This window comes from Equus asinus, chromosome 2 (genome assembly GCF_041296235.1).
Source record: "Equus asinus isolate D_3611 breed Donkey chromosome 2, EquAss-T2T_v2, whole genome shotgun sequence".
Taxonomy (NCBI): Eukaryota; Metazoa; Chordata; class Mammalia; order Perissodactyla; family Equidae; genus Equus; species Equus asinus.
In genome coordinates, this window is record NC_091791.1 from 132,290,488 (window position 1) to 132,305,268 (window position 14,781).

Sequence of the window (14,781 nt, forward strand, 5' to 3'; positions counted from 1 at the left end):
TCCAACTCATAAAATCACATTAAAGAGTAAAGCAATATTATTATTATTACTGTTACTAGAGGGAGCAGGCCCTAGCTCAAGGAAAAAAAAATGTATTTAAAAATTATATTTTCATCAAGCTTTTGTTGGACTTTCCTTTTAGAGAAGAATCACATGTGGTTTCTGATTGAGTCCTTGGAGTTATTTGACCCATTCAAACATGATGAAGACTCAAGCTGGGAATCAGGTACAGACACTGGTGGTCCGTACCAAGTGTTCACCTCTGTTCAGCTGGTATTTTTAAAACTCTTATACAGATCTTGCTCCTGTTTTCTAGAGTTTAGAGACGTCTAGTCAATTACACATGACTGGATTTCCTGATCCAAGATCTTTAAAGGCCGCTTGGAAGCTTCAAAAGGTTAGTGATGAAACATCTACCCCACTTTAGAGAAACAGGTGGAGTAGCAGGCTCATGTAGAAGCTGAGGTTTTCTTCTGCTTCTTCCCACACACCTGGTCCTTCCTGGGGTCTCAGAACTTCTCTGGCTCTAGAAAGTTGGGCTCCCCAGGAATCCTTAGCCAGACATTGTGTTATCTGAAATGTAGGTAGATTATATTAAGGATTTTTGGCTGCGACAGTCTTTGTTTTGGCTCCATTGTGACGTTTCAACTTCACCTCCAACATCAAAAAGTCTCATTGTCTTCTAAGCTTGGGTTTGGAAAATGGCAGCAGCTTAACACAAGTCTACTATATTTCAAAGACAAAGTTTCAAACTATTAAATTTAACTAACGGGTTCAGTGGGAACCTTACAATATTGACCCTGCACATCGTAAAATATGTACTGCTTACAATTAAAAAAAAAATGATTTAGCACTTGTTTACAATCCAGCATGAGGTATTTTCAGCCCTTGTATAGAAATTAACCAGGATCGTTAGTTAATTAACACCTCACCTTAAAATTGGTCTCGCCTTGCATATTAGGTGCTGATATTTCTTGATGGATGATGAAGAGATTGCGAGCAAAGGTCACGAGGACCCCCTGGAGATTCTCACCGATTGTTCTGTTAATGATATCCAAACAAATGAGTTTACCAACGATTCCCCTCACATGCTTAGAGACAATCACCCTCTCATTTGTGCCTGTCTGGTGATGGAATTTAATGAGTATTTTCAATCTCACAAGGTGGCAATCTTCAGGGAGATATGAAAGATGAGGCTCCATTTTAACTTGTCAACAAAAAGGATTTGTGTAATAAATATTTTTTATTAATCAACTTAGCAGAATATAGGAATAGTTTCTGTCGTTCCTAGCAAAAGGCTACCACTGAGCTAGGACAGATGTATTAGCTCATTTTAAAAATTGTTTAAATCGGTTTAAGAGAATTGTTGCTAAGTTTAATTTATGCCTAACAATTCCCTTGTCTACGGTGACATGTGCACCTCAGTATTCTGGAGACTTCTTATCTGGGGTTTAGTTTCTATTTCACGTCTACAAGTGATTCCTGCTGCATATGAGTGTGCCCCATCCATGTTTAGAGAAGAATGTGCCCCGTTCATGAACAGCTGCCTTTATAAAGCTGAACACACACTTCAAGATTTCAGAGACAACTTGCAAACCATCCTGTAGAATTATACTGCGGTCAGTGAACATTCCTGAACAACCAGATTGTTGTTAAGTTTTAACTTGGAAACAAAACTCCAGGGTGTTTTTTTCTAGTTATTTTTTGAGTGTAAGGAAAAAAATAGATTAAGTGAATGGATTAATTTTTAAAAATTGCTCTATCCTGTGGGGGTGAAGCTGAAGAGCTACCCTTTAAGGCAGCTGCAGAAAACTTTGGGGCTTGTTTCTGTGCCAGTTTCTACCTGTAAAGAAGTCACCTTTGAGTCTACGGCTTAGACCCTGTTGGAATGGCTGCCTTCTAGCCTGGCTGGCGTTTCCATTGGGTCAGGGTGGGAGTAGAAGTCTTCCTAGGCCCAAAGACAGGAGACCAGGGCTCTTTGTCCTGCCACTCACTGATGGTGTGACTTTGAGGAGAGTTACTTAAGCTCTTTGGGTCTTTATTTCTTTTTCTCCGAAATGAAGGACTTGAACTAGATCAGTGTTTTCAAACTTCAAGTTACATTCCCCAAATCCAAGGACTGCCCATCCCTACCCCTTATAGCTAATGAACATTAGCATCTCTTCTTTTCAGAGAATGAATAATAGCCAAAGGCAATTTCAGAGTCGATAATTTTTAACAATGATTTGTATTTTACTGCTACAGGGTCAGTATGTATTAGATCCTGGATGCTTCTTAAAACAGCAGATTCCTGGGCTCTACCCCAGATCAATGAAATCCGAATTTGGGTTTGGGACAAGGAAATGTGTAGTTTCACCAAGCCTCTCAGGTGATTCTTATATATACTAAAGATTGAGAGCCATACTTAAAAAATATATACAGATGTGTGTGTGCGCGTGTGTGTGTGTTTGTGTTTGTATGATCTGGGTCCACACATGGATTCAAGCCCCTGTCACCATCCCTCATCAGCCTCCTGGGGTCCATGGTTCCCAGGTTGGGAAGCAAGAGACTGAATGAACTCTAAGTCCTCTTCCTATTAATTAAATCTTATCTAGAATTTCCTTCATTTTCCCTTTCTTGAAATTTCTCCTCAAATTCCACTATTCCCAGGAATACCCCAATATAAACAGAGTCAGTATGAAGTTATCCCAGCAAAGCCAAACCACAAAATTCTGGTCTGTAAAGTCATCCCCTCTTGGAACCCTCATCTTTCCTAAAGATATGGCCAACTAACGTTCTTCACCGGATGTGACCTGATTGCAATAAAGCCACACCAAGCCCAGCCATCTCATGAAAAGCCTCTCCTTAAAGCTCCAGAGAAAATCAAGCAACACGAAGAAGAGAAGTATATATTTGCTCATCTTTTCTTTTTCAATACACTGTAGATGTTATAAGGAAGAGAAATATAGGGTAGAAACAGTTTCCCAATTTAGGATGACTTAAAGGTGCCAAATAACCATATTCTAAGACATGAGTAAGACACAGTTCAGGGCTGTGGCTCTAAAGGTTTGAGTCCTAGATGAGGAGACAATTTTGCCAGTTCTCCAAAGTGCCCTGGAGAGAAATTTGGGGGAAACAGGGCAGCATAGAGAAAGCTCCCAATGCTACTCGCAAGATTTTTCTTAGCATGAATGTATCTTAAAAAGACTGTCAGGGCTGAAACCGGACCTGAGGAGGGGCTACAGACCCTGCCTTTTGGGGAGCATCTTGCCAAGTCACCAGAGCACTTTTTTAAGCATTCCAGAATGACAACTGCCCTTCCACAATCAGGACATCTGAGCTGGTTCCTCATCAGTCAGATTGTTGTGCCTTGTATGTGTATGTGTTTGAGTGGAATATGTGGTTCAAACTAGTCTCTTACCCATCCATTTTGGATAATTAATCAATTATATTTATGAACTCCCACTGACACATCTAAAGTCATTTTATGAAATACTTGACGATCCAAATAAAACAAGACAGACTTCTGCTAAATCAGCATGCTGATTAAAATGCAGGAGGAGCATCATTCTTCTTGGTTGTTATAGTCTATTTTCTTAGCTTATTACGTCTCATAGACACACTTCATACTCACAACATTCCAAACTTGTCTCTCTTCAGGTGTTCGTATAATATAAAAACAGTTCCTTGTCTTTCCTACAAAATTTGAATGGGGAGAAAAGAAATAGCATATTATGTTGGAAGCAAAGTAGAGAAAATGTTCTATACTAAGACCACTGAGACTGTTTGAATTGAACTGTACCGCTACCTACAAATATTGTGAGAAACACATTTGGAAAGGCTGCCTCCAGAATATGGAATAGATGTGTTCTAGGACAGATTTTTTTTAAAAAAATTAAGATATAGTTTACATATAACATTGAGATATAATTTACATATAATAAGTTTAAGGTCTACATTTGATTTATATATTTATATATTGCAATATGATTATCACTGTAGTTTTAGCTAAGACCTTTATCACATCACAAAATTACCATTTCGTTTTTGTGGTGAGAACATTTAAGATCTAGTTTCTTAGCAATTTTGAATATATAAGACAGTATAATCACTGTGCTGTGCATTAGATCTCCAGAACTTATTCATCTTCTAGTTGCAAGTTGGTACCCTTTGACCCACATCTCCCCAATTCCCCCAACCCCTGTCCCTGGTAACCATCATTCTACTCTCTGTTTCGACGAGTTTGGTTTTTTAGGTTGCATGTAAGTGATATTATAGAGTATTTGTCTTTGTCTGGCTTATCTCACTTAGCATAATGCACTCAAGGTCCATCTGTCTTGTTGCAATTGGCAGGATTTCCTTCTTTCTCATGGCTGAATAATATTCCATTGTGTGTATATATATCACATCTTCTTTATCCATTCATCTATAGATGGACACTTAGGTTGCTTTCATATCTTGGCTATTGTGAATAATGATTAAACGAATGTGGGGGTATAGATATCTCTTCAAGATGGTGATTTTGTTTCCTTTGGATATCTACCCAAAAGTAGGATGGCTGGATCATATGGTGGTTGTATTTTTAATTTTTTGAGGAACCTCCATACTATTTTTCATAGTGGCTATACCAGTTTACATTCCCACTAGCAGTGCACAAGGGTTCCCTTTTCTCCACATCCTGCCAACACTTGTTATCTCTTGTCCAGGACTAGGTGTTTTTTGAAGTCTGAGCCTCAGAACTGCATTCAGAATCATCTAGTGTGTGTATTAAAAAGCCATTTTTCAAAATCTTTTTTTTGTTTGCTGGGAAAGATTCGCCCTTAGCTAACATCTGTTGCCAATCTTCATCTGTCTCTCTTTTTCTTTTTCCTCCCTAAAGTCCCAGTACATGTTTGTATATTCTAGTTCTAAGTGCTTCTAGTTCTTCCATGTGAGCCACCACCACAGCATGGCTACTGACAGACGAGTGGTGTGGTTCCATGCCTGGGAACTGAACCCAGGCCACCAAAGTGGAGCATGCTGAACTTTAATTGCTCGGCCATCAGGGCTGGCTCTAAAAAGGCATTTTCATGGCCATTGTCCAAGCTCAGGATCTTTGGGAGGGAATCTGCCTTTTAGCTCACTTCCTGGGTGATTCTCATGCACATCAAAATTTGAAAACCACTGCTCTAACAGCAATGGATTAAAAAAACTGGAAAATAATTTGTTATTTGGAAAATAATTTGTCCTCCAATGGAAAACTATGTGTTGTCTAAACCACACTCTATTGCCCTGATTCCATGGGAGATATTTATCAACTCTCTAAGTCGTAGGTGACTGAGAGATAAGCAAATTCTGTCCAGTCTGGTAGAGGTTGAATTGATTTTCCTCTCCTGTTCCCCTGCTGGAAAAACCAGTTTTGCCTCCATTTGCTTGTTCTTTTCAATATTCCTGATCTATAAAGATGTTTGTTTTTTTGGATTCTTTTTTGTACTGGTTATAACACCTGCCTAATTCTTCTCTGTTAAATAAAATCTTTATCACGTGTTTAACTTTGTATCTGTATGAGAGGCATGATTTTATCCTTTTTTGAAAATTATCTTTTAACAGTTTTCTCCAAATAAAACATTAACATTAGAGTTGTCTCATAGTGGAAATGGCTGCCCCGTGAAGTTGTGAACTCCTCATCACTGAAAGGACAAAAAGAAAACTACATTTTGGGGATTTGGTAAAAAATATCACATGCCAGAATTTGGAGTGCTCATGACTCCCCATTTTATTAGGAAATCTGGGAATAGGACAGACACTGGACCAGAACAGTGGCTCTCAATGCAGGCTGCATGTTAGAATTATCTGAGTGCTTCAAAAGATATAATGCCTCAGCTCCATCCCCAGAAATACTGATTTAATTGGTCCAGGGTGGGCTCTGGGTGCCATGCTGAGCCATAGTGGAGCTTGAGGAAAAAGAAAAAATCAGTATGTTTTTATTTAAAATTTTGATATTTTGTTCATCGTGGATTTTTTGCAATAATTCTTATTTTTAACATATTGCATAACAATATTATTTACCTTTATTACTGAGGATTTTTTTTGTGCTCCCTTAAATTTTGTGCTCTGGCTAAGTGCCTCACTTTCCTCACCCTAATCCCAGCCCTGCCTGGGCATCTGTACTTTTTAAAGCTCCTCACTCAAGTCATTCTAATGGGCAGCTGGGGTTGAGAACCACTGACTAGTTGATCTGCAAGGTATCTTGCATCCTTTACGTGATGTCCAATATGGAAGCATAATTCCATCATGTGCCTGGAAGGAAGAGAATCTGAGTATTTGTGAAAAGCTCTAGTGATTGCCACCATGCAATATCCTGGCCTGAGGAAATGATCGCTGGTGGTTTTGGAGCTATTTGGGACCATGGCACACTGTTCATGTATGTGTGAGACCAGTCCTGCCCCACACTGTCACAAGCAGTAAACATGACACTTCTCTCCATATGGCTTTCATTACAACTTCATTTCATTAGGAAATCAGTGGGGGTATTTTGTAGCATTACAGAAATACCAGGAATGAGACCCACCAAGTTGGTTACAAACTCAGCAATGCTTCCTTCCACTATTCAGCAAGGAAAAATAAACTCACAGGGTGATCTCATTTCCCTTTTTTTCCCCCCTGTGATTTTGGACAAGAAATATCATTTGAAATTCTGTGATAGTGATGGGAAGAAAAACATGTTGAGAATAAGGACTTTTGAGGATTCTTCTTTTGGTAGCATTGATAATGATGTATTGTTAACGTTGCTTCTTTTTCTGGAAAGAGCATCCACATTAAATTCGACCAAGAGGGGGAGCAGGGGGCAGAGGTTACACTGGAATTAGGGCAAGTGATCTTTTTTTTAGATTCAGCACAACCCAAGGAGGCAATAAAATTTTAGGGAAATTAATTGCTAAGCACATCTTTTTTTCTTCTTTTGTAAGAAAATACAGAGAGATAGTCATGGGGGCTATAGAGAAGTTTGTGTTGCTTCAGCTGAAGAATACGTAAGTATTCATAATAAGAATACATAAGAAGTATTTGAAATGGATTGAAGAATTCTTGGACTTGATTGGTAATAATATTTTAGAAATATACATGGAAGAGGTATAGCCCTTCGGGGGAAAAAGGCATATGGGGATGCCTTGGTGTAAGAGAAAGAATCGTGTTTGACTTTATGGACAATTACAGAGTCAGGCAGTCTACAAAATGCCTTGGGAAACTGCTTAGACCCTTTAAGCCTAAATTCCTCCCCCCGTGATATGGTAGAAATATTAGCTTCTTACAGGAGAGATATGAAGAATAAAGAGTTGGTGAAGTGATAGTGCTTAGCTCATACTGGGTGCTCTGTAAACACTGGTTCATCAGCTGCCTCTCCAAGAAAAGGTAATTAAAAGAACAAGTGGAGAGTTCTGACCTGGGATGGACGCCAGGGTCTGAAGAGATGGGAACCCATCTCAGGAAAACTAAAGCAAGGATATTGTTGGAGAATTTCCAAATTTTCCAAGTAGTCACATGGCTCCTTCTTCTCACTTCAGATTTTTGTGACTCTGTCTGTTCTTCTCTCTTCTTCCACTTCTGTTTATTATTTGGTCTCTTTCTGTCTTTCTGTTTATCCCCTCCTCTGCCCCCTGACTCCCCTTTTACGGATTCTTCTAGTCTCTGGAGTTTATCTCTCTCTTTTCTTCTGTTACTTTTTCATCTTCATATAGTTCTATCACCCCATTACCTACAATCCATATTTCTCTTTCTTCCCTATTTCACCTTTCTTACTTTATAAGTTGTTTAGCATAGGCAACCTGGAGGCAGAGCCCATTAAACTATGCCAGTTATGTCTTTGGTGCCTCTCTGTCTGTCCCTTTCTGTAGCTCTCACCCTCAGGCGAACTGCTCCCAAATTCCTATGTTGAAACCCTAACTCCTCATGTGACTATCTTGGAAATAGAAGTGATTTTAAGGAAGTGACTTTTAAGGAAGTGATTAAGGTTAAGTGAGGTCATAAGGGTGGAGCCCTTTTCCAGTAGAACCCGTGTCCTTATAAGAGAGGTTACGGAGACACCAGAGATCTCTTTCTCTCCACCATGTTAGGACACAGCAGAAAAGCAGTCATCCTCAAGCCAGGAAGAGAGTTCTCACCGACCTGGCTGGCACCTTCCCCTTGGACTTCCAGCCTCCAGAGCTGCGAGAAAGGAATTTGTGTTGTTTAAGCCCCCCAGTCTGGTGTTTTGTTATGGCAGCCCGAGCAGAATAAGGCTGTTCACTGATAAGCAGCTTCAGGTGGGGTCAGGAAGCTCAGGGCCTGCTTCAAGACAAGAGATGGTCCCCCAAATGCCTCCTAAATCTGCCTGACCAAGGTGGGTCTGCAAGTCTGGGGACAGAGCTCAACTTCCCAGGACCAAATGCCACCCACTGTGGAGCTGCCCTTCCACCCTTCCCCAAGCACACTCAGCCCTCCTCTGACTGCACGCCAAACTAACGCTTAAAGAATATCTGTTTGAAGGGGCACCAAACTATTAGCTGCCTAGATCATCTGCAGGCCTGTATTTGGTACAGTCCTGGCCAGCTGTATCCTTCATACCTCAATGTCATAGCCAATGCCGTGGGCCTTACACATCTGGAGAAAAACATAGTGGAAAACCAGCGAGAGATTGTTGTGCTTCAGCTGGGTGCTCATCATTGCATAGCGGCTGGCTGCCAGCGACTGGAAAAGACCACAACTGAACGTCAGACTCTTTAGACAAATAAGCTTTCAATTTTGGAATTGTTGTGGATTAACAGAAAATTTGCAAAGATAATACTGAGAGTTCCTGTATCCCCCTCACCCCATTTGCCTATTGTTAACCTCTTACATTGATGCGTATACTTGTTACAACTAAGGAACCCAGTTGCTACATTGCTATCGAAGTCCGTGCTTTATTTGGATTTCATTGAGTTTTTCCCGATTCCCATTTTCTGTCCCAGGATCCCGTCCAGAATACCACATTATACTTAGTCATCTTGTCTCCTTGGGCCCCTCTTGGCTGTGACAGTTTCTCAGTCTTTCCTTGTTTTTCCTGATCTTGACTGTTTTGAGGAGTACTGATCAGGTATTTTGTAGAATGCCCCTCAATTTGAGTTTGTTTGATATTTTTCTCACGTGTATTTGAGAAGAGGCCTACATCAGTGAACTGCCATTTTCATCACCTGGTATCAAGGGTACATCTATCAGCCTGACTTATCGCTGATGCTGCCCACCTTGATCACCTGGCCAAGGTCATTCTTGCCAGGTTTCTCACTGTAAGGATATTTCCCCCTTCCCATACTGCACTCCTTGGCAGCAAGTCACTAAGTGTAGTCCACCTCTTGAGGGGACCAATGTTAGAATTTTGATTCCAGCTGCTTTCTTAGTTTGGGAAACTGCTATTCTGTATCTTGCCTGCCTATCAGTGGGAGCTATCCCAAAGAGACTGGTTATAGTAGCTTAAAGTATTTCAATAATGATATCACCTAAAAAATTTAAATTTAATATGTGCAAAAGAAAGCATTGGATCCTGGCAGTTTTGTATCATGTCCTTTGTGAGATGTGCTATTTGCCTTTGACAATCACCTTTGTTTGTCCTTGGATAACTGGGAATTTGGAGAACTGCACATAGAGCCATGGCCAAGCTTAGAGCATAGAAAATGAAGGTGCCTGGCCCAGATTCTGAACTTCGGGAGCCCTCAAGTGCTGGGCAACCAGGTGTCTGCCCTTGTGCAGTGACTAGGAGCAGGAGAAGAAAAAGGAGGTGCCGCCGGTCCACAGCTGGCTGCAAGGATCTTATAATGACCCAAGACTGTCTATTGTGAGACATCAGGCTTTCTCTCCATCTCTGAGATAACACAGGGGAACTGGGGCTGACTGAGTGCCCAGTGGAGAATGAACATCCTTTCCCCGCCTGCACAACACACACACGCGCGTGCGAACACACACACACGCTCAGATTTCAGGTTCACCTTTTGTGATATATTTCTTCCACATATTGTGTCTTTTCCTTCCACACTTACATAAAGTACTGTATCTGACAGTCACGTTATCAGTACTATTAATTAAGCCTGCTCTTCCCACGTGTAAGCAGAGTCCACATCTACAAAAATGTTAGGCTCCCGCAGGCTAATGCCTCTTGAGTTGCACACCTCCATTAGTATTGTTCCATCTGTAACCGTTGAGAATTTTATTTTTACAAAAGAAAAACTATTTGACCCCCAAATGCCCCGCAGCTGTCCTTTGTTATCACCCCGACCTGTCATGAATTGTTACCCTGGCTGTCTCCCTTGCATGACTGGGGTTTCCTGAGGGTAGGCACTGTTCGCTTTCTGAATCCCCAGCCTGGACATGATGCTAACAGAGGACAGGCATTCGGTGTTTCTTGAATGAAAGAAAGAATGGATACATGACACAGAGTAAGTAGATAGCACTTCCGTCTGACTCGAGACTCTTCAAAGGATATAATTCAGGGGACTTCCAGTCAATGAGGGCTTTGGGGCAGCAGCAGATGATTCATAAAGCACAGAGGACAGTCACACCATCCCTAGAGAATGACAACCTAGGACAATCATTCCAGGCCTTGCCCCAGAGGATATCTTTTGGAGGACAGTGTAACTCTGGTGGGCTTGGCAGAAATGATTGGTGGGTTGACAAGAACTGGCTAAGAGATGTTCTGGCTCAGCTCTTTAGTCAGTCTGGAGGGGCGTGGCCACCAGGCCTGCTCCTTCTGCCATGCCAGGCTGTGCCACGCTCCTACCTTCACGAGGAAGGCCCAGGAGCCTGAGTTTTTGTACATGGAAATGAACTGTAAATACTCTGGAATTCCATTGTGGTTACTGAGCATGTAATTGCATAGTAATTACCATGAATTCACAAGATAATTCCAAGGTTATTTTTGTCTTTTAAACTTGTCTTATGCTGCCATGGTATATAAACTAGCAAACCCAAGAGCAGGCCCCAGTGAGCGAGGGAGAGAGATAGGCAGGCATCTGGTCGCAGGATCCAGCTCAGTGCTATGTATCTTGGCTCCAAAGCTGGGCAGAAGAGCTCCCTGTCCAGTATTACTGGACGGCAAGTAAGGACGGGCTATCCTGGGGTTTCTTCCTCTCTACAGAGACAGATGCAATTCTCCCTCCTGCCAGAGCTGGGCTTGTGATTCATGAAGAATCTGAAGGAAAAGCCAGGATATTTGGTCCATGTCTCCTAGCTATGTCTTTTCCATTACTTTCACCATCCTACTCCAGACCTTTATGGCCTGGAGAGCTGCCTCTCCTTCTGCCTGGGAGATGGAGATGCAGACAGAATTCTGTAGTGGGAAGGTTATATGGAGTCAGAAAGACTGAGGTTCAGAGCTGACTAGGCCACTCACTGTACATGTGATCTGACTATGTCCTTTAAGTTCTCTGACTCCTGATGATTAGATAAGCACCTACCACGGCACGTGGCACCTGACACGTGGTAGTTACTCGTGTTGCTCTTTCTTTGAAAGCATCTCCAGGGCCTGGAGCATTTTGGACCAGCACTAAAGGTAATTTCCCAGGCTGTTCCTTCCCTGACTGGTCCCTGGGATTCTGAGCATTACCACCAGATTGATCGTTTCCCAAACTCAGGTTAGTCAACGCTCGGAGCTCTTCAGGGTCTCATCCTTGCCTTCAAGATGAAATCCAGACACGTGGCTTGGCAGGCAGACTCTCCCAAACCTGCTCAGTGGACTGCTCCAACTGCTTCTCTCACTACTCGCTTCCCAGATTCTCTGCCCCAGCCCAGCTGGTTCGTTGCCATCTCCTGACAGACCACGAGCTCCCTTCAGCCTCTGCCCTTCTCCTGGAGGAGGTCTCCCTCTCCTCACTATGTACTGACTGCCATGGTCTTTAAGGACAGACAAAGTTCTGTGTTCTTAGTAAAGTGTCCCCTGTCCCTGCCAGTCCACACTCATTTCTCCTAAGAGCTCCAGCAGCAGGTTGCGTGGCTGTCACTCAAAGGGCACTGAAATGCGGCCTTGCGGTTTCTCCTTGTGAATGTGCTATTTTTACATTTCTTTTCAACTCCTTGAGGACAGGGACTTTGCCAAATGTCTTTGTATCCTTGGTGCTTGGTGAAATCCCTGGCATATATTAAGTGCTTAATAAATGGGTTATAATAATGCCAATAAAGGTGAACATACATGGTTCACCTACTTGTTTTTTGTCTTAACCAACTCCATGGATGCTACCAGAAAAAACTGTCACTAATGCAGGGTTGTCTTCCAGCCTGATAGCACAAGTGACAGGATCATCATGAAGATTAAATGAATATGTAAAGACCTTGGAACAGTGTCTGGCACAGAGTATGCACTCACAAACTGTTAGCTCTTATTATCATTTGTTAAACTAAATAATTTCACAAATAAAGTAAATAATTTAAAGTAAAAACTGACCAACCAACCAATAAATCTTTTCATTTGAAAGGGGCTTGAATCAGAAGGCCTGGGCTTTGCTCCTCACTTAACTTTATGACCTTGGGCAGCTCACTTAACTTTGCATAGCCTCAGTTTCCTGATCTATAAAATGGGTATGATAATCCCCGTCTCATCTATTTCTTGGGGTTGTCATGGGGACCAAATAAGCTCATGTCCATTGAGAATATAACTGTATAAGTATTATACAAAAATAGAAAACATCATTTTTAAAAGGTTCACTTGTGTAATCAACTCTCTTCTCATGCTGTACATTCTATTTAGGTTTGCCAAGGAAATCACAAGCTAAATGGATTTTGCAGCATCAGAAGACTCCTCCACGACCATCTGGTCTGTTCAGTGCTCACTGAGTCTCAGCTGAGCTCAGAGGAGATGAGAAGCCAGTGGATAATGGCAATATGCCTGGAAACAACCTCATCACACAGGGAGGTGAAGGTGCCTGTGGAAGAGGAGCTTTCTCTAGGGCCTCAACCAGAGACTTCTTCCAGAATGAGGCTCTACTCTGGGGTCGGATCATTGGATAGTGCAATGGTCAGACACACAGGCTTTAAAGTCTGACAAACCTGGGGTGACATCCTGGCTTCCCTACTTGCTTGCTGAGTGACCTTCCATAAGTTGCTTAACATCTCTTAACCTCAGTCTTCTTATCTAAAAACAAGCATAATAACAGCACTTGCCTAATATAGTGGATTGTATAAAGATTCACGTAAAGCACTTAGATGAAATACCTGATGTGGAGTAAGCCTCAATGCATTTGGATGTTATTATCATGTTATTAAATGCATTATAGTTATCTGCTGGCCTGTCTGTGTCCTTTGATAAACTTGGAGCTCTGTGCTTACTCATCCTCATGTCCTCTGTGCTTGGTCGAGAGCCTGGGATAAAGCAGGTGTTGAGTTAATACCTGCGGAATTTACTTCTTCTTGGTTTTTGCTGAAAGTATTTACTGATGGCTAAGGTGACAGCTGATGAGGACTTAGGATATGACCTGTCACAACAATATTACTCCCTTCTAAAAGATTATGCAAGAAAAAGACCTTTTCTTGCAGAAAAGGGAGGGATGGGCCCTTCCTGTGTCCCTCAGAGGAAATGCCCCCACTCCTAGCACCACGCTGCACATGAGGCTGCTGGGCCAGGCTTGGTACAGACCCCGTTCTAGAGGCCCCATAAAGTCAAATCCCTCAAGAGACCTTGGGGGTCATTTAGCCCTCCCTTATTTTACAAATGAGGAAACTGAGGCAGAGAGAGGTCTAGAATTCATGATCCCTGACTTCCAGACCAGTGCTCTTCACTCCAAATTCCCACCGGCCACATTTGGAATGTGCGGGAATTTCAGAGGTTCGCCTTTTCTCGTAAAACAAGGGGGAAAAAAGAGAAGACAAAATATTATCGGTAGAAGTCTGGTCTTATTAAACTACCTATCTAAATCACAGTCTAACAAGAATGCTTCCAGCCAAATAAAGGAAGCTCGAAATACTCCTTTTCACTGGAGAATATAATTTTGCTTCAGCCACAATTTAAATTGATTTAGTTCTGAGCACCAGCACTTGAAGTGTGGAGCATATTCTATTTTCGCCATGATACTTGTTTTGACAGTGATGCATTTCCGTTGACATAGTTGAAATCCTTATGTAATAAATCTCTGCCTGAAAATTAATCATGTTTATAATATTCTGAGAATTAATAACACCCATTGCTCAAATCATTAACTTAAAAAAGGAGCTTCCAAAATCTGTTCTCAGCAGTGAGGGACCACAAATAAATGAATGTTTGATAAAATAATCCAAGTAGCAGTTTAACAAGCGTAAACTTGACTGTGGTTGCAATAACACAGAACTATTGTTTAAGGGTTGGCAGAGGCTGATGAGGTTCTTATTTCAGTTACGAAGCAGGCATCCAGATGCATAATGAACTGCTCTCTGAATTATTAATGTGTTGCTTATTTAGCCTCATCTGTCTAGAAGATAATGTATCCTAACTCTAATGAGTGATTGGTTTTGTACATAATTACAGTAGCAGCAGTAGCGGGAAAATGTGTGCCTTCAAAGAAGAGTTCTAAAAATAAAGTCATCACATAAACTCTGTTGTTGCTGCATTCTATCAAAATCAAACCCGAAGCGTTTGAGAATCCATAATAAATTACAGGAGACAGAATCATTATTAACATCATAATTTAACACAAAAGGTTTTACTTAATCATTCATTATAGATCATGTGCTGTTAAAATGCTTATAAATGACTTGGGTTGTTTTAAGATGTTTGCAAAGAGGGTCCCTTTTGGCTGCTTACCAACCGTGACGCGGGGGGTCCACAAAGAGAGGAGGAGTGAGATGGGTAGAAAA

General features: G+C 41.6%; 1 protein-coding gene and 1 long non-coding RNA gene across 3 annotated transcripts in view; one reads left to right on the top strand and one right to left on the bottom strand.

Annotated features, from left to right (window-relative positions):
• The window catches only part of LOC139042218 (uncharacterized), a 31,134-nt gene extending 16,621 nt beyond the window's left edge, over window positions 1–14,513 (top strand). Inside the window, exons 2-4 of the long non-coding RNA XR_011498709.1 lie at window positions 143–226; window positions 317–397; window positions 12,704–14,513. This is a non-coding gene — a long non-coding RNA (uncharacterized lncRNA). The remainder of the gene's footprint in view (window positions 1–142; window positions 227–316; window positions 398–12,703) is intronic.
• IQCH (IQ motif containing H) overlaps window positions 1–14,781 on the bottom strand; it is a 177,027-nt gene that overhangs the window by 4,708 nt on the left and 157,538 nt on the right. For both annotated transcript variants that reach the window (XM_070499300.1, XM_070499298.1), the window contains 3 exons: window positions 8,560–8,682; window positions 3,614–3,675; window positions 933–1,041 (listed from right to left, as the gene is read on the bottom strand). In XM_070499300.1, coding sequence (XP_070355401.1) covers window positions 933–1,041; window positions 3,614–3,675; window positions 8,560–8,682 — 294 coding nt within the window. The remainder of the gene's footprint in view (window positions 1–932; window positions 1,042–3,613; window positions 3,676–8,559; window positions 8,683–14,781) is intronic.